The following is a 19,250-nucleotide window of genomic DNA, read 5'->3' on the forward strand; positions in this document are numbered from 1 at the left end:
ATGGCATTTTCCCAATGTGTTCCTTGCCTGACTTGACATTGAAGCATGGATTTTCAGGCCATCCTGTCACTTTCGTACACTAAAGTAGTGTGGTTTTAAGATTGTTGGACCATGATATTAGTCAGGTTGTGTCCTTCCCCTGGGACAAGTTCCATCTCCAGTATGACTGGTGTCATTTGTCAGGTGAATATGTGCACTTTTTGTGCTACGTTGGCATCATTATGCCATTCTAACCCCCTCGTAATCGAACACTGTTGTATTACGTCACAATGTGATGGACGTCACGATACATGTCTGTTGCCTCAGCCTCCCAATGTAAACTACTCCGAGGCATTCCATTTCTTGGCTGGCAGCTGTGTCACTCAGCTAACCGTTCTGGTGTAAACATCATGTTTATGTTTTAGGACAGATAAATTGTCTCATCGGCCGACTCACAATTTTACAGCAACACAGTAATGTTCGCAATGTTTACATTCCCACAATGCAATCGTTGAATGTTGCTTGACTACTCAGCTTCATCTGGAGGTGCTGATCTAACATTACGTTGGTAGTAGAAATGCGACATTGCCTCATATCATTTACGTTAATCACAGTTGTAGCTAAAATAATTTAGAGAGGATATTTAATTCAAACGTAAACGTCACCAAACTGTTTCTCATTTCTTTTTATGGTAAAATAGATCTTAACCGATGGGTGCAGACATGTCAAAAGAAAACTGCATCAGTTAGCCCTGTGCGAGGACTCTTAATTTAGGTCATTACACCGTCATTTGCTTTCTGCATTAAATTAATCGAAATTATCCTCAGAAAGTATTAAATTTGGCATCTTAAAAAAGAAATATAGTTTGCCCTACCACCATATATAGTGTAATAATACACACTTTTGGCCTGAACTATTATAACGTTAAAGCACTTGAACACAAGCATCCTCTTTCTTTAACTAAACTGAACCACAAAAGAAACTTCATATTTCAAAACCAAATGCAAAATGTTCTTTTTGCAAAATGGTGTTTTTATCATGATTTTATCGTTTTGTTAACATGGCTCTCAGTCAAAATTGACAGTTATTACCAACATCAGTGTGTTTTCTGATGAACAAGCTTATTGACTAAGCGCCTAAAAAGGCAGATGAGGTAATAGGTTCTGCATGACATTCATGAAAATCGAAAATGCACCTGCATATTGTGACAACCCTACCAATGAAAACAAGTCCCTAACTCGCCCAAACTTGTGTTTGTTTTGACACAATCTTATCGCGGAAGAAACCTCTGCTGTCACTGACTGACCTTATGTAGTCCTGTCCTTACTGCTCATTACTGCCAAAACCAACTTCAGTGGGCAACTCACCATGGGAACTGGTTTGCAATGAGTGCATTTTGAAAGAGATTCATGGGTTGGTCCAAGCATCATGGTGCTGGGTGCAATTGGTCTGAACCAGTTAGTTGACACTGTGGCATTCCAGAATCTTGAGTCCAGAATGAGGAAATGATGTGACTACTGTTCACTATGTTGACCAAGTCACATGACCCCACCCCATTGTACCACATTTTGGACATCATTTCACTTCCTAAGACAACATGGCATCCAAACAATAGTCTGCTCTCAGTTAGGATTATACAACACCTTTGGGATGAGATTCAGATAAGACTGAATGCCTTCCAACCAAGGGTGACAGCTGCAACTGGACTCAAGTATTTCGCAGAGTATGGCCCCAAGAGCCAATGGCTTTCATCTACCTGCTATTATATCCATCAATGTCCATGGAGACTATACACAATGCTGACATGAGGTTATCTTCATGATACCATTTTTGGTGATTTTGTTTGTGTGAACCCTGAGTGTGATTCTTGCAAATGTGTTAACCATAATTATCAAGTTTGAAGTTAATCAGTAGTATACATGATTGTGGTACTGTGACAGGTCCTCCCCAAAGACTTGATTTAAGAAATTAAGCCTTTTGGTGAGTGCCTATCACAGTACTGCTATCATGAACACTTCAATCGAGGTGCATACAAAATTTGAGTAAAATTGGTGGAATAGTTTTCGAGCTGCAGACTTTTAAGCGAGCACGTTGTCAGCCTGGTGTATAGGTTTTTTAGATTGTTAGAATTGAAAACACGAAGATGGTGATGATCCAACAGATTTCATTTCGGGCTTCAATGGATCTCTGGCCCAGGAGTCTGGTGACTTTGTCGTTGATGGCATTCACCACTCGTGGCAAGCATGTGACCCATTCCCTGCTTCTGTTTCCAGGATCAATTAAATACTGCAAGTACTGATGTAAGAACAGGCGTTTGGCTTGGGTCTGATTGAATCTCTCAATGATGGCTTGGCTGCGGTGAGCTCCCACCATGCCTCGTCTCACACTGACATTGTGCTTGCCCAGCAGCTGCAACACGGCTCACATGAACTCACGTCTGGGATCGACTTGCAACACAGTCAAGCAACTGTGTTTATAGATTTGGTGACTTTGTTCAAATATTTCAGACGTCAGTGGTTTGGCTTCTTTGTATCGAGTGCACATGGTCACGGTGCACTTTTGACCGTTTTTTAGGTCTCACCCTGTCGTGCGGAAGAAACAGGAGATCACCTTGGTGAAAGCAATTTGGCATGGAAACATTGTATTGTCTTCTCAGGATGTACCAAGGCCCCGGCTGGTAGACATGCCATATGGCTTGTTTTTCAAGCCATGTTTTGGCTTTCTCTTCCAAGACTCGCATGACTTTGGCAAGCTTCAGGACGGCATCAGTACCCCCCAGTACTCTCAGGCAATAATAAATTTTCTCTATGGTGTTCTGTAATGCAATGTCAGTGCGTGAGTGATCAATTAATTACGTGTACGTGTAAGTTGTGATACTGTCAACGTTGATCCATCATTTCATGTTCATGGGAGACAGCGAAGTCTTGTTGATCGTCAGTCCGTATATCTTGAGTCCCTTACTTCTCCGCATGTTCATTTGGTGCTTGAATGTTTTGGTTTCAAACAGGGCTTTCTTGGATTGGATGTGCTTGATGTGCTTGTTCAGCAGGGTATCCGTGTCCATGTATAGCATTTTGCATTTATCGCTGGAATGTTTCTTGAGCTCGTTGTAGTAGAAGTCATACATCACATGTTTGCGTAAGTTAAGAATGCTCATTCTGACGTAAACGGGTAGATTGAATATGATGTGCTTATTGTTCATGTGCACTGCTAAACCAGTATCAAAGATGTTGCTCCGGTTGAATGCTGGGCTGGTAATGAGTTTCCTGGAAATGTTGCCTTCGAGACCTTTTTCCATGAACAGGTGCAAGTCATAATCAGTTTCAATTCCATGAGAGTCGTTTTCAGCAAGGCATCCCACAAGAGTCCTGGAGATGAATAGTAACACATGTGATCCAATCCTTACTTTTTCATGCACAGTTTTCTGAAATTTCTAACATGGTCTGCAACATCTCCTCGGTTTTCAGGTGAGGTCGTGGTAATTGCCCAGGGTGTTTGTATCTGAGTTTGTTCCACACTTCAATAGCATTCACGGAATGCTCCTGGGTGATGTCTGAGTATGTTAAACTGCTGCAAAAATGTTCGATGGAGGTAGCTGGGTTTCGTCAAACTTGGTCCAGTCATCCATGTAGTCGTAAGGATATAGATGCCTTTTCTCAGCAGCAGATGTCTAGTCCCAAGGTCGGTGTGGTGACTGGTGATGTCAAAGTCTGCTGGGTCGTTGGATTTCACTGTCCTGAGATGACAGTTGGAACTGAATGCTGTTGATGAATTTCAGTCCATCCAAGGAGAACGAGATGTACTGTTGGGGATGCATGTTATTCTGCTGTTGACTTTTGCGATGGCCTGTATGATCAGGTGGGAATCGTACCTGCAAAGATTGTGAATGATGATGGGGATTTTGATGGTGTTGGGGTTGATTCTGAGCTTAAGGTTACATGCGTTGTGAATGGCACCTTTCTACATGCCGGTGACTTGGTAGTGATCCGTTCAGGGGTTAGTCGCACACGTGGCAAATTTTGACATTTTCATCAGTCAGTTTGTCATCCAGCATCATGTGCATGATAGCGGGATATGATAACTTATCCCTCATGATTTCCTCTTCAGCTGTCCAGACTCGATTATTTACAGACCACTGCCATATAGCTGGAATATTGCTGAGTGCGGCTTAAAACTAAACTCACTCACTCACTCCTCTTCAGCTTTCAATATTTTGACGGGACCTTAGTAGATCAAAGGAGCCTCTGTTCGTCGTTCATTGTTCATCGTTTGTCACATCAGATGACCTTGTAACCAAACCTGCAAGCATTATGTTCCTGTGATTGGTAAGTGAAACTCTTGTCCGAGGATGGAGAGATGGTGTCGACATTTTTTACAAGGACTTCGAAGTCAGTAAGGCACAGGCTTTTGATGTCTGTGGTTGATGAATTTCAAGCCATTGTCATTTTTGTTTGGCATGTCGATTCGGATGGCTCCCAGTGCGATTCCATCAGGTTGGCTTGCATGAAGCCATGCAGGCACTGTTTACAAAAGTGCTTTTTTCCGTCATATTTTGATTAGTCCTGCAACATTCAGCTCATACTTTACATCGCCATGTAGAGATACTTACCCTCTTTTCCTTTGGTCAGAAATAAATTAATCCTGCTCATGTCGTTGGACATGCAGCTGATTCAGTGGTTTTATTGAATTCATGTCTGAAGACTTTGATGGCCAAATTGTTAGTATTTTTAATCGCGTCTCGTAGGATATGGGCGTCAAGCATTCCAAGACAATGAAGTCGAGCCTGGACGTCTTGATCGACGGATAGCTGGAACGCCTGCACAGATTACCTCTCAGTTCGAAATTAGCAGTTATGACTGCCACCACCACACAGAAATTATTAATACAGTCAGGCCACGTTAATCGGGACACTTCTGTTTTTCATCAAAAACGTTCGATAGTGAAACGTACGGACTACTGAAATGAACTTAAAATTATGAACACCACTACAGTAGAGTTACTTTGCTTTGACATGGCAATACAAAAAAATACGAACATATACAAGTTTCAAAAGACTTTATTACAGTTTGCAGACATAACTTGAATATTCATATAACAACCAACCAATGCATATCATGTCTGCATAGATTATACATACATGTAACAAAACTCACTTGTGAAAGAAATCTTCTCGGAGATAAAGAGCTTGTGGCCGGTCATCTTAAGCACACTGGATGAAATGCTTGACGAGATATTTCTTGTAGTGGGACTTGAAAGTTCTGCGATGTTGTGTCCGGGGGCAAGAAATGAACTTTCACGCTGGCAGCATTGTCACAAAATAAGATCTGTCTGTCAAATGACCTTAGCCAATCACAAAACATATCCAATGTCATCCATGCTTTCTTGTTAAACTGATATCGGACATACATTTCTGGATTAAGGTCTCTTCCAAAACATCTTTGATGTCTCGTCCATGTTATAATCTTATAATTTTAACATGATCGGTGTTTTATACAGCAAGTAAGCATGACAGGCAGTACTCAAACTAACCAAAAGTGAGACCTACTAATTGATCAAAAACACAAACTAACGACATGTTCAACTTGGAAGTGTCACTTAAAGGTCACGTTCAACCAAAAAATCAAACATTACTAAAACACATTTATCACTTATTCATGACATATAATATACATTGCTGCTTTTAAAAAAACAAATAAGCAAAATTGTAAGCGTACAATCGCGATTCAGAAGTGCAATATTTTGTACTTCGGCTTACTTCCCTCGAAACGAAGCCCTCGGGAGACCGAACCCAGTCAAAGCGGGTGGCTGTGCACTCAGGGGTAACGACGACTCCCGATTGGCTGATTGATTTGTTGATATGCTGGGGGCTCATTGTGTGTACAAAAAGATGATCTGTTTGATGGGCCTTTTATAAGTATGGCTAGTCACAAGAAAGTAAGATTCTTTATGGATAACAACTTCTTTTATTGTACTTGATGCATCGTTTCGGTATGGATACATATACCATTGTCAAACAAAATCATTTACACTAGAATAAGTTGTTACCCCTAGAGAATGTATATAGAGATGTTGGGTTTTGTAAATACACGTTTTCTGAATTTGAGTTCGATGAAATAAAAAATCATCTCAGTAGAGATGGTGAAATACTGCGTGACTGGAAAGTGTCATTCGTCCAAGTACAAAGTAGTACTTGAAAGAGTTTGCACCAGTTTCCGTCAAATCCAGTTATCCGAAAAAAATGGATGTAGTTTGTTTGCAACCCACAGACATAAAAACTTGTCATGTGTACAAGTATCACACCTGCCCAATTACATAATGTGGCAGAGGCTGGACTCGGGTGCTTTTTTTGCATCGCGTTTTTTTTCAACTTATAGACTGAATTGGCACTTTACATGATTTGTAAGTGCAATACCTAAAGGTATCAGAATCTGCAAAGTTGTGTCTTACATTGCATGTGACCTTTAACAATTACCACTAAATGGGGCTCACGTTGTGAGGGGATTATCCGAACCTTTTTGATGTACCGCCGGATTAATGAAGCAAATCTATGTGTAATTAGCTAATCTGTTACTGCTAATTAACGTCCCGATACGGAGAGAGGAGCACCGGATTAATGAATCAACAGGTAATGAGTTTATATGGTAAACAAGATTGGTTACAGCTAGTTATTGTTCGGATATCGCGGGAATCAGATTATCGGGGTCTGGACTAATGCGGCCTGACTGTATCATTGTTGTCTATAATTTTTATGCTAACGATGGCCTTTTTATTTTTGTGGTAGGGTGGCAGGTCCATGCACGATCTTGGCTATGTCTAGGTTGACCATGTTGATCATGTGCACGGCCCAATCCGAGCCCATGTGTGTGTAGCATTCGAGGGTTTCTCGTATTTTTGCGAATGAGGTGTTGTTGGATGTTGAAATTTGACGCTTCCCAGATAATTCACTTCCTCACTGACTTCATTGGATATCAGGGGTTTGCGGTTGTCAACTTCAATGTTTTTGTCAATGTTCATTCACCATACTCTCGGATACTTACCTACAGCATGCCTGATTGGCATTAATTCCAATGGTTTGCATTCCTAAAGCAGTCTGAGTAGTTTGGCTTTCCATGCACGCGACTATCTTCTGAGTCCACGCCCCTTTGCTGGGAGCTTGAGTGGGAGGTGGTTCACAAGCAACTTCAACAGCTGAGGTATCCTCAGAGGGAAGTAACAAATCACTCCTTGTTCTTTGGCAAGCTTTTTCAGTTCTCACTTGGCCCTGCTGCTATGTTCAGATATGAAGTCGAACACTGTTTCCAGTTTTTCACATATGATGTAGTAGAAAGTATGTCTCACTATTAAGTATTAGCAACCCCAAGAACATGTTGGATAGTTAAACTTTCATACCGATAAACAAATTTAAGAAACAGTGGTGAAAAAATGTTTGCTTGAGTGTTTTTCAGATTTTGATCCTTAGCAGTCTATTGCATTTGATGATGTAGTATCCTTCCGTTAAGTAGATGAGATGGCTTGGACCACATCTGCTCTTTGGGCCTTGCAGTGGCAATAACATTCTAGTCAAATTGTTTGATGACGAACTCAGTCGTGACTAAACCCAGTGCCATGAAGATGAGATCTCGGTCTTCCTGCACCTTGGAAGGCGTGTACTACTGAGATAGGGTGGGTGTGTCAAAGATTAGCTTTTCTTTCGAGAGAGGTTACTTTCTGTGTTAATCAGAAGAACTATTAATGTGTTTTGATAACAATTGCTTGCAATGTCGGGGCTTATACTGGCAAATGAACACATGTCTGAGATAAAGGGGATTATGAGATGTTGTTACAGGAGGTAAGTGTTTGTTACTCGTCATTGGGAGTGAATACTAAGATACTGTTTGCACATTGATTGAATTAACGGTGACAAGGCTACATAACCTTCTTCTAAATTAAATTCATTTTGTGGAGTCCATTGTCAATCTTCTGATATTCGTTTGCTTTCAAAGCAAATATAAGTATGCCCATCTTCATAAATATTTAGGGAGATTCAACTGCAAGTGTATACATCACAATAAATCAGTATCGTGTAGCTTAGTTTAATTCTATAATACATGTACTTGAATTGTGATATTTATTCGTAACTTGTTATGTGCAGATTATACTGAAATGTTCAGCAAGCCATTATGTTTGATGTACAAGTAGTGTGCGCAGAATGTATATGCAAATGAATACTATCTCTACTCAATGGTTGGATTGGGTTATCCGGTTTAAAAATAATCGGATTGTCGCGCTTTGAGTGCTTTAAAGAAAAATAAACTTGTCAAAGTGCTTGTTAGTCCTACACATACATTTCAGGCATCCTTACGATTATGTATGTTCACAAACTTTTTCATGATAGCTACATTTGATAAAACCGAAATCCAGCATATCGATTGGTCAACAATCAAACCAATAGTCAATCTGTATCCAAGCTGTCTAGTGACCGAACATGCTCTTCACAAATTTAGCCCACGCCCCATCACCTGTCATTTCCTCTGTGACAGGTATCTCATGATACGATTGGTCATAGAAAACAAATCAGCCACTACATGGAACAGTTGAGATACAAAACGTCCTATTCGGCAACTTTGATGATGCCCATCCTATGACCCTTTGTCTTATGTATGTGCAAGGAATAGCATTATACAATATGCATACATGTATGTTCGTGTGATAACTTATACTTTCCGTGTTAAATCGCGATGAACCAAAGTGACAAACTGTGAACCTGTTCCATGTAAGTCACACATTAGCTTATTAGTACTTACCTTAAAATATTCAGTATATACTAGCAACGTATCAGCGAAAACGCTTCTTTCATAGAAGATTATTAGACATGTGCGTAAATTCTTCTTTACTGCCATTGACATAGATGTTTTCAACAATTTAACCTCACACAATATGAGAGGGACAATTTGTTTAATTATGTCTTACATACAAAGAATACAAACATGTGTTAAGAAAATACACCTGCACCAGGATTATTAGGCATGTGCGTAAATTCTTCTTTACTGCCATTGACATAGATGTTTTGAACAATTTAACCTCACACAATGATATGAGAGGGACAATTTGTTTAAGTATGTCTTACATACAAGGAATACAAACATCATGTGCTAAGAAAATACACATGCCACCAAAAGTCTACAAGAGAAAGTGTATTAAAATTACATAAAACGTTACATATATGACATGTATTCACTCCTGCTTTCTTTCAACATGTTCCTTTACAACGCAATTAAACAATTAAACAATCAGGACTTGTTCGTATGACGATTTCCTGTAATCTGCAAAACCTGCCAGGGATATCAGGCATGAATAGCCCTAATTAGCCTCACCACAGCCAGCCAGGCAATCAGCACGGGGTTCCAGGTGTTGAGCAGTGAAGTGGTTCTCGGGCTTAAAGGGGCACTAATGCGGAGCAATTTCCGTGGACTGGTGTAAACTTTTGTTATTGTTTTTCTCCCGTGAGTACCCGGATGATATCCCAGAATTCGTGACTGGTTCGTGACCTCTGCTGCGCAGTCCGTAGGCGCAACTGATAGTTTAATTATAGACAGATCAACTGAGGTGAAGTCATTTTTTACTTCATTACAAATGTATTATGAAAACAAATGAAACACTTTGAAGGTTAATCATATGCCAGTGGTAGAAATGGTAAAAAACTATTAGGACGGAAAATAACGAAGCCAATGTACGTCTCTATATTTTGCCTCATAACCCTAATTAGTTTATTGTCATATTTGTATGATTCTGAAAATTAACAAAAGAACACACAATCTGCTTATACTCATAGTAAATTTCTAACATAACAACAACATTTATACATTGTATAGATTGCCAATGTGGATCCTATTTCACACACATACGGGATCTAGTGTCTGTTTTTTGTCATACAGATTCTGCTGAATGCTACAATAAATAAATTAAAACAAAATGCAAATAATGAATGTAAAACAAACTAATTTTATAGCAACAATGTCAGGCTACTACCTTGTTCAGGAGTGTATCCATCAATATCCACGTAAAAGAAATCGTATTTCATTCATCTGCAGCTGGTAAATAATCCTGCTCTGTGTCGCGTGTCTTACAACTGTCTCATTTGCGAAAAAGTAACACATCGTTTCACGTCTTTCGTTGGTGAAAACCAGATAAACCTCTCATTGGTCTCCCAGATAGCACACCTGGCAACTAATTGTATGATGTCCACTATTCTAAGTAATTTAGTTGACCAATAATGAGCAATCAATCAATCAACGCAAGGGTGGTTAATTCTTTGAAGGGAGGATGTTGTTTTCGCACTCACACTTTACGACAGGGTGTTGTCATCTACACACTCTGCCTTTTGACAAATCCGCTAGAAGATAAAAGTAATTAATCAATCAGTGTGTTATCGGTTAATCCTTTGATCGATGTTTGCTTTTGTAACTCAGCTGATAAACCCTCTTGCATCACTTACATGCACATATTACATAACATACAATACTTTTGCCATTACAGACCTTAATTTATAATGTTGAGTATTTACTCCAGACAGGAGAAATGCCAAATGGGAACCTTTGTTGAGTAGCCGAAGTGGTGTTACTACTAATTATACCTGTTAAAAAATCATTAATTGACCATCCAGGGAATGATGACAAATAACACGTGTATTTACACCATCATGCGCGAGTTACAGCAAGGAAGATGTAATCTCTGTGTCGCATGCAGCCTGAAAACACTTATGGGCCGAAACTGTTTTGAGGATACATACCAACGGAATTTCGTTACATAAGGAATACACACAGGCATTTGCTGTGTACTTGGGTAAATAGGTGAAATAAGGGGTTTTTTACGTAAGAAAATTTTCAGATTTCTCTACCAAACGCAAAGTCATTGCTTTTTGTTTACGAATTCAAATAAATCAACTGTGTGTTTTTATTATCATAAATAAGAAACCATTGTAGCTACCATAGCTACCAAACTTTACGTATGATATTTGCTATCACAGCTCTACCAACACTCAAAACTACCTAAATATAAAGCTTTGCAATCTTCCGTACTGAAACAAATGGCTTGCTACGTGCCTGTAGACATCATATTTTGATGTAACATGATTAAATATCGAGGTTAAAAACACTGAAATAGGATCAAATTGGATCAGTAACTATACCATCCAAGCATCCTAAAAGTACTACACTGTTGGGATATTTGGTTACGATCGGACAAGGAATACCATGGATATTTTTAAACAAATGGCATATGATGGGCATCCGGCCTCCTGACTGTTTAGGTGAAAAAATATGGACAGGAGCCCAGTTCCTTTGTCCGTCACGGTCGAAGGAGCGGGCGCTGACCAAATTGCGGTTTGGTTTTGTAATTAGACCGTTGGCGAGAAACATTATTCGCTCCGCATCAGTGCCCCTTTAATGAGTTAAAACATTGGGATAAGAAAGTTTCTGACATATGTGCATATGTGTCCCATTTAGTGGTAAGATCGTGAAGAGAACAAATACTCTCATCATTACATATCAATTTATAGATAAATTTACAATCTCATGATGAGATAATATCTGGGAGAATCTTACAATTAGTATTTAAATTTGTTCTATTAACTGGGTTCTCTTTTGAAATTTTAGTCAAGGTTTTTGGTATGAAACTTATCCGTCTGAAGTAAGAAATGAAACATGTGTAACTACTCGTCTCTTTCCGTGACCTACAACAAGACTCGTACCCATCCCGTACACCATTATTGCCAAGAATCATGGCAAAGCAATCAAATTGTGCTTAGTAAAACACATTTCAAAACATGAAAATGGTGGAACGGTTGTACTTTGAAACATAGTTAAACTATATATATGATGAACGACTTTTCAAAACTGAAACATATTTGCAAAGGGAATGACCGTATTACTGTTTTGCCCATGGGATGTAGGATAGTCCATGAGCCATGTTTGGAAATTCAGAGTTATCTTTCCTTGATAATAGTACTAGACTGTTTTTATCTTCATGCCTGTTTGCGCTTAGACAAGATGCAGTCATAAACATGGCCATGAGAGGGGTACGAGATGCTATCCAGCTTGCCGGAATGACATGTGTAGTTACGAATGGAAATGAAATTTAATCTTAACTCGGACTTCAAAACATTTAATTCTTTTAAGTGTCCTGAATCAATCATTAGGTCCTGAATATATCTAATTCCACAACAATACCATTTGATATATATTTCAAAATCTTCATAAGGAACGAAACTTATGAAGGGGAGATTTCTGATTTCATCAATATTCCTAATATCATAATTTTGCAACTTATTATAAATAGCTACAGTATCTATCCAAAATTCACTCTTGATGTCTTCAATTAGCTTTTTTAACTGATGCTTTAGGAAATTCATGAAATCGATACGGTCTTGTCTTCCTATCGAACATCATGCCAAGTGTTGCCAAAAGCCATCTTTTTTGTGCCAGGCGTTTAATCCATTTTAATTTCAAGTTTTTACAAAAGGCTTCAACACCAACCATGACAAGACCTCCTTCTGAATAATCATTCATCAACATTCCTTTTTGTATTTTATCTTGTTTCCCATTCCAAATAAACTTAAACAGGATTGAACTTAATGATTTAAAGAAGATTTTGTCTGGCAATGGAAGAGCTGAAAATTGATTATTTGTGATTTGATAATTGTTAATTTACCATTTAATGTTAGTGGTCTTTTTCACCAGGAAAAACAAATTTGTCTTGCTTTATTCATTTCTTTATCAAATTTCAAAGAAATCATTTGTTTCAATTCTGTTGTAAAATTTATCCCTAAAATTTTAAAAGGTTCTTTTGACCTGTGTTTTCATTCACCTTTAGGCAGCTCTCACCTCGCTACAAGTAAGTATTGCCTTGTTATATATATAAGAACTATGACAATACATTGGATTGTTAGCCTTTCACCAGGCCAACTCCATGCTCACTAAAGAGTGATTAGTTCTTCAACTTTTTGACAGATTTTGTGAAATTTTGCATGTATTTTGGAGATGGTTAAGCTATAATGACATGATATTGGGAACACTCTTGATGACTTCATTTGATTATATAAGACTTAATTATGAATAAAAAGCTGAACATTTGGCTTTTCCCCAGACACCTTTTCCCCCGTGCTCACCTCAAAGTCCGTATCTTGAAAACTATTCCACCAATTTTACTCAAATTACTGTGATAGGGATTCACCAAAGGCTTAATTTAAAAAAGTAAGCATTTGGGGAGGACCTGTCACAGTACTGCTATTGTGTATACTACTCAGTCCTCCGTTTTTATTGCTACTGAGAGTAGATTAAAGTGTGTGCTTCAAGAAACCACTTTCAGTGCGACACTTTTTTGGGGGGTTCTTGTATAATAGTTCAGGGCGAAAGTGTCCTTTGTATCATGATATATGGTAGTAGAGTGAACTGTATTTCTTTTCTCAGTGTGTCACATTGATGGTGATGGACACTACTAATTAATGCAAGTCAACCTTGTGTTCATGGTCAGGCTAATGGATGAATCATCAACACAACATTTACATCTCTTTGGTTCATTTCTATCTCATTTCCATTCATTTGAGCTATTCATCTAATTCAACAGAAACCTGCTTCCATGTTACATGAATGTTGAATGTGGGAGTCACTTGTTGCACATGTATGTGACATGATGCACACACACTACACATCCGTTAACACATGTGTAAGGGCATGAAGTATGTGCAAAGTAACAAAAAAAATATATTTAGATGCCTAATGCACAATACTTTAAAGGATATGTGTGGTGTTTTGGAAAGACATGAATCATTTGGTATTGTTAGTCATATTCAAAACACTTTTCAAAATATGTAGGTTGTTTAAAGGTATTTTAAAAGTAATTCCCCCGAAACTGACTTGTATTTTCCTTTTACACCATTTTATTTTCAGACCATGATAAAATATGGTATTGCTCTCAGAACTCTTCCATATTGATGGCATATTTACTGAGTCTTAACTGACCCCAAAAGATAATACTTTTGGTTAATCTTGAGAGGACAGAAAAATGTTGTCCAGGTGAAAAACATGTTGACTAAGTTTTGGTCATTGGCAAGTTGTATGTGTACAGGAACTTTTTCCGAAAACTGAAAAAGGTGAAATTCACTCTTGATCTGAAATGTTGAACAGCTCTTTAAGCAACTGAATCTTTGATACAGTTCTTTAAGCAAGGTATTTTTATTTCTCCTTGCAGTTGCTGAAGAAATTGAAGAAAGGAAAGAAAGCACCACCAGTTCACAAACCTAAGAAGCAATAAAAAAAAATAATAATATGGAACTTTACTCTGGTACATTACCTTCATTTCTGTCTTGGCAATATGTGATAGTCCCATTCGATCTCGTGTATGAAAATAAGTCATCAGATAATCCCGCTGGCTCTGTACCTAAAACAAGTATCAATGTGCACAAGACAGACAAACATGGAATTAAATATAGAAGTTGGTAATGGGGGGTTTTACCACAAATGGGGCTTATTGTTTTTTTATGTTTAATTCCGGTCAATTAAAATCCACCAATTAAAATCCATCAATGGTGTCAGTCAAGCCATCCTCTTATGTGTCACCTACCTAGACCAAATCAAAAATAAAAAAACACAGTACTGACCAGGGTTTGAACGCTAGAACTCTATCACGTTCCCTTAACACCATCTGTCTCGCATATTTTCATGTTTATGTACCACTTTTATTGTGATCAACGTGTTCTAGATTAACTAAGAGCATCATGTTTGTATTTGTATTTGTGCAGAGAATGAATGGAAATTGTATCATCAAATTGTGGTACCAAAAGTATTTTGAAAGTATGTACTTTCAATGGCACATGAAAGTCCAATGGCAGGTCATCTGGGTGTAAACAAAACTTGAGAGAAAAGTTTGGCACATTACATTTCTTTTAGCCCAGTTTGAGACAAGATTTGGCTGAATTTTGTAAGACCTGTCATGCATGCCGAATTGTTGGAAAACCAAATCAGAAAATTCCTTCTGCTCCCTTGAAACCTATACAGGCCTTTGAGGAACCTTTCAGTAGAGTTATTATTGACTGTGTCAGTCCACTACCTAAGATCAAGTCTGGTAATCAGTATTTGCTCACTATCGTGTGCCTCTTTCCTCAAGTGAGTCCACTTCGAAGGATTGTTGCTCCTGTGATTGTCAAGACATTGATCAAGTTCTTCACCTTAGTTGGTTTGCCAGATGTTGTTCGGTCTGATCAGGGCTCAAATTTTATGTCTAAGGTGTTTCAATAAGCTATGTACCAGTTAGGTATTAAGCAAGTTAAGTCTAGTGCTTATCATCTGGAGTCGCAGGGGGCTTTAGAGAGGTTTCATCAAACTTTGGAGAATATGATTAAGACTTTTTTTTTTGAGACAGAGAAAGATTGGGATGAGGGTGTGCATTTGTTGTTGTTTGCTATCAGGGAGTCAGTTCAGGAAAGTTTACGGTTTAGCCCCTTTAGCTTGTATTTGGTCAGTGTGTGGGGGCCACTGAAGCATTTAAAAGAACAATGGCTCAATGACAGTCCTGAAATCAATCTTTTAGATTATGTGTCTACATTTCGGGATAGACTTTCAAAAGCAAGTACATTGGTCAGACAAAACTTGAAAGTTTCACAAGCCAAAATGAAACAAAAACTATGACAGGACATCAAACAGAGAAATTTCTTTTGTTAGAAAGTGTTAGTTTCTCTTCCTGTTTCTGGTCAACCTCTGACTTCAAGATATCATATGTTGTTGACCAAACGGTTAGTGACCCAGACTATGTCGTCCTGATGCCTGGTCATCGTATACAGAAGAGATTGTGTCATGCAAACATCATAAAGAATTATCATGACAGATTAGAAACCAAACATGTCAACTGTATTGCGACACTCTCCTTAGCTAGAGATTGTACTAAAGACAATAGTGAACATGTTGACAACATAGAGGATGGTATTAGCAATGTAAAGTTTGATGACCTTAGAGATAATGTTTCACCAAAGAAATTCTGATGAGCTAACTCACCTTGATGAGAAGCTTTCACATTTGTCCCCTGAACAGAAAGTTCAAATGTCAGATTTGATTTATGAGTTCACTGATTTATTTCCTGATGTGCCTGGTTGACCTATGAACTAATGTTGTTAGCCATGATATAGATATAGGTGATGCTGTGCCTGTAAGACAACACCCTTATTGGATGAATCAATGAAGCGTGAAATTCTGCGGAAGGAAGTGAAATACATGCTGCACAATGACTTTATTGAACCCAGTGACAGTCCGTGGAGTTCACCATGTGTTCTTGTGCCGAAGTGTGGTGGAAATGGTTGTTGCTGCTATGCGGACATGAAAGCTGTCAATGCACTCTCATGTACTGATTCGTATCCTATTCCGAGAATGGATGATTGCATTGATAGCATTGGTCAAGCTGGAAATAAAGCTGGATTTATAAGCAATTAAATAAGTAACTTTTGAAGGGCTTCCAGCAGATTCCACTCACAGACCGTGCAAAGAAAATATCAGCATTTGCTATATCAGATGGACTGTATCAATACAAGGTGATGCCGTTTGGTCTGAAGAACGCACCAGCGACATTCCAGAGACTCGTCAACAAATTGACATCTGGTCCTGACAGTGTTGAGGCTTACACGAATGACGTCATCAGTCTAAGAGAGACCTCATGAGATTCCTGGGTATGGCAGCCTATTACAGAAAGTTTTGTCAAAATTTCTCTGATGTTGTATCACCACTTACCAAGCTTTTTGAGAAAAATGTAAAATTTCAGTGGGACAGAAGTTGTCAGACTGCATTTGAAAAAGTCAAAACCATACTCATGAATTCTCCAGTATTGCAAGTCTGACAAGCACCAAAGACATTATTCTTATTCTACAATTGAGAAAGAGACATTAGGTATTTTGTTAGCTTTACAGCATTTTGAAGTGTGCCTAGGTACCACTACTTTGCCCATGGAAGCGTTTACTGATCACAATCCCTTGACTTTTCTTCAGAAAATGAAGAACAAGAATCAAAGACTCTGGAGGTGGAGTTTGACATTGCAATCATTCAGTCTTGTGATCAAACACATTAAAGGCAAAGACCAATGTTTGTGCTGATGCACTTTCCAGGCTGTAAATGCATTATGACTTGATGATGCTGTATGCTTGTATCATTTTGATTCTGCAAGATGTTTCTCATGCTATTCATATTATTACATGTCATGTTACTATGTTTGTTATCTTGCTCTGATTATAACAGAAAGTTTCTGCAAAACTCTCTTTTTCTTAAGGAGGGGGGAGTGTTACGAGAGTGTATTTTCTGTAAATTGTATTATTAATTAAGCAATAATTACAATAAGAATGAAGATTTTTATGGATATCAACTTCTTTATGAGAGAACACAACGTTTCGGAGTTAATGCTTACTCCTTCATCAGGTGCATCACATTTCGTATCATAAATGTTTCAGTATTTTGGTAGCACGCTTTCAGGAAGTGCTTTAGAGTTACCTTCTCCTGAGTTTGTTTTGATTATTTGTGTGTACTTCCAGGAGACTGCTAGAAGATTCCACATTGATGGCGGTGGCTGTAAGTGTTCGAACTTTCAGGAATTGACGACCGAATATATAAGTAATTGGTTGTTGTGTTGTCGACACGGACATATACATTTACTGGAGTAACATCATCAATCTCTGTCAAAGCTTGACCTACATACCCGCTCCCTGACCGCTCGCTGTGTTTCATTCGGCATAACGGTTTCTCACTCTCATGTCAAGACTTCGGTGAGTTGACATTATATTTGTGACCCATTACTGTAGATTTGACTCATTTGCATTGTACATGAAACCTCTCTTTTATGAAACCTCTCTTTGAAACTGTATATTTTTGCCTGTCTTGGCTCAATATAAAGAATTTTTGAAAATCTTAAATTTGTCAGTGTTATATATTTGCTGGTTCTGAGGGGATTTCTTACATTATTTCATTCGATCCCGAATACGAGTCCATGGGAGCAGTGTCACAGGTGTTAGCCAAGCATGACGTCCTGGCGTGGCTGGAGCTCACCAATGCCAAGCCATCATTGCAAGATTCAACAGGACTTTAGCCGAATGATGGAATGGGTGGTGTGCTGACTGCATGTGGTGTCAGCGATCAACAACAAAGTCACTCGACTCCTTGATAAATGACCCATCGAAGCCATTAGAATGAAAAAATGTGATGACTGAATAGGCAGCACTATCACGCTGCAGCGGCAAAGAGAAAAAACTAGCAGACCAGGTCTTTGTGAGGTATCTGTACCAGCCTGGAGAGCTTGAAGGAGGTGATAAACATTGCGCCACACACTCCATATGCTCCATGAAAATGTAGTGTGTCAACCGAGTGGATATCAAAGACGGCAAACCAAATTTGTATGCAAGACAGACCAGGTAGAGGCTTCATCTGAAAAGAATTACAAATCGTCCCTCATGACAAGGTATTGCCCCCATCTCATTACAGATTTATCTCTGTCTCTCATTATCAACATGTTGAGATCAATTGAAAAACAGTTGTTCCAACACGTTGGAGTGAAAATCTTCACAGACCCACTCCATCAAGTTGTCTCCAAATATTACAGCTATGTTTGAGTAAACTGCTTTGTGAATGTTGTTATTGATTAGGTTTCAAATAAAAATATTTTTAAAAACTAGCAAAAGACCCCTCTGGCCATAACCCACGGAGGGAGAAATGTATGTATGATGGTGGTCGTAATATGCTGGCATTTCTCTTGTGGGGTTGTGGTCGACTATGCTCTCCCTGAGAACACATTGTATTTTTTTGGATTGGCAGGCTTTGAACCTTGGTTGCCTTGATTATACCCCAGCAGACTGAACCACTGAGGCCCTGATAGCCAAGTGCTTGGTTTAACAGGTCAGTCCTGAGATTGCATCCTCCTCCTAAGCTTGGCTCCATCTATACAAGCACAAAGAAAGTCACTGATCGGTTCTGCGGAACTATTTTATAGTGAGTAAAAAGGGATGGCTCGTCTAGCACACATTGGGTCTTTTCAGCTTGAATAAAGGTAATTCTACCATGGCTCCCGAAAATACTGGATTCTGATTGGTTGTTCAGAAAAATCAGACGGCATCAATTCTGGATTGATGCTATCTGATTTTAGGCCATTTCACCACGCAATAACAAGTCTTATTGTGAGAACTACTTCCATTTGACCACAATGATGGCAGGTCAGGATGACAACGACTCCATGGATTTTGACGCTGACTCGAGAATTTGCCACATAAATCT

At 38.7% G+C, this 19,250-nt stretch overlaps 1 protein-coding gene across 2 annotated transcripts in view; it reads right to left on the minus strand.

Moving 5' to 3' along the window:
- Positions 1 to 19,250, minus strand: part of LOC137288066 (EF-hand calcium-binding domain-containing protein 6-like) — a 244,859-nt gene that overhangs the window by 39,059 nt on the left and 186,550 nt on the right. For both annotated transcript variants that reach the window (XM_067820444.1, XM_067820445.1), the window contains one exon: positions 14,308 to 14,394. In XM_067820444.1, the coding sequence (XP_067676545.1) occupies positions 14,308 to 14,394 (87 nt within the window). The remainder of the gene's footprint in view (positions 1 to 14,307; positions 14,395 to 19,250) is intronic.

This window comes from Haliotis asinina, chromosome 6 (genome assembly GCF_037392515.1).
Source record: "Haliotis asinina isolate JCU_RB_2024 chromosome 6, JCU_Hal_asi_v2, whole genome shotgun sequence".
Classification (NCBI taxonomy): domain Eukaryota; kingdom Metazoa; phylum Mollusca; class Gastropoda; order Lepetellida; family Haliotidae; genus Haliotis; species Haliotis asinina.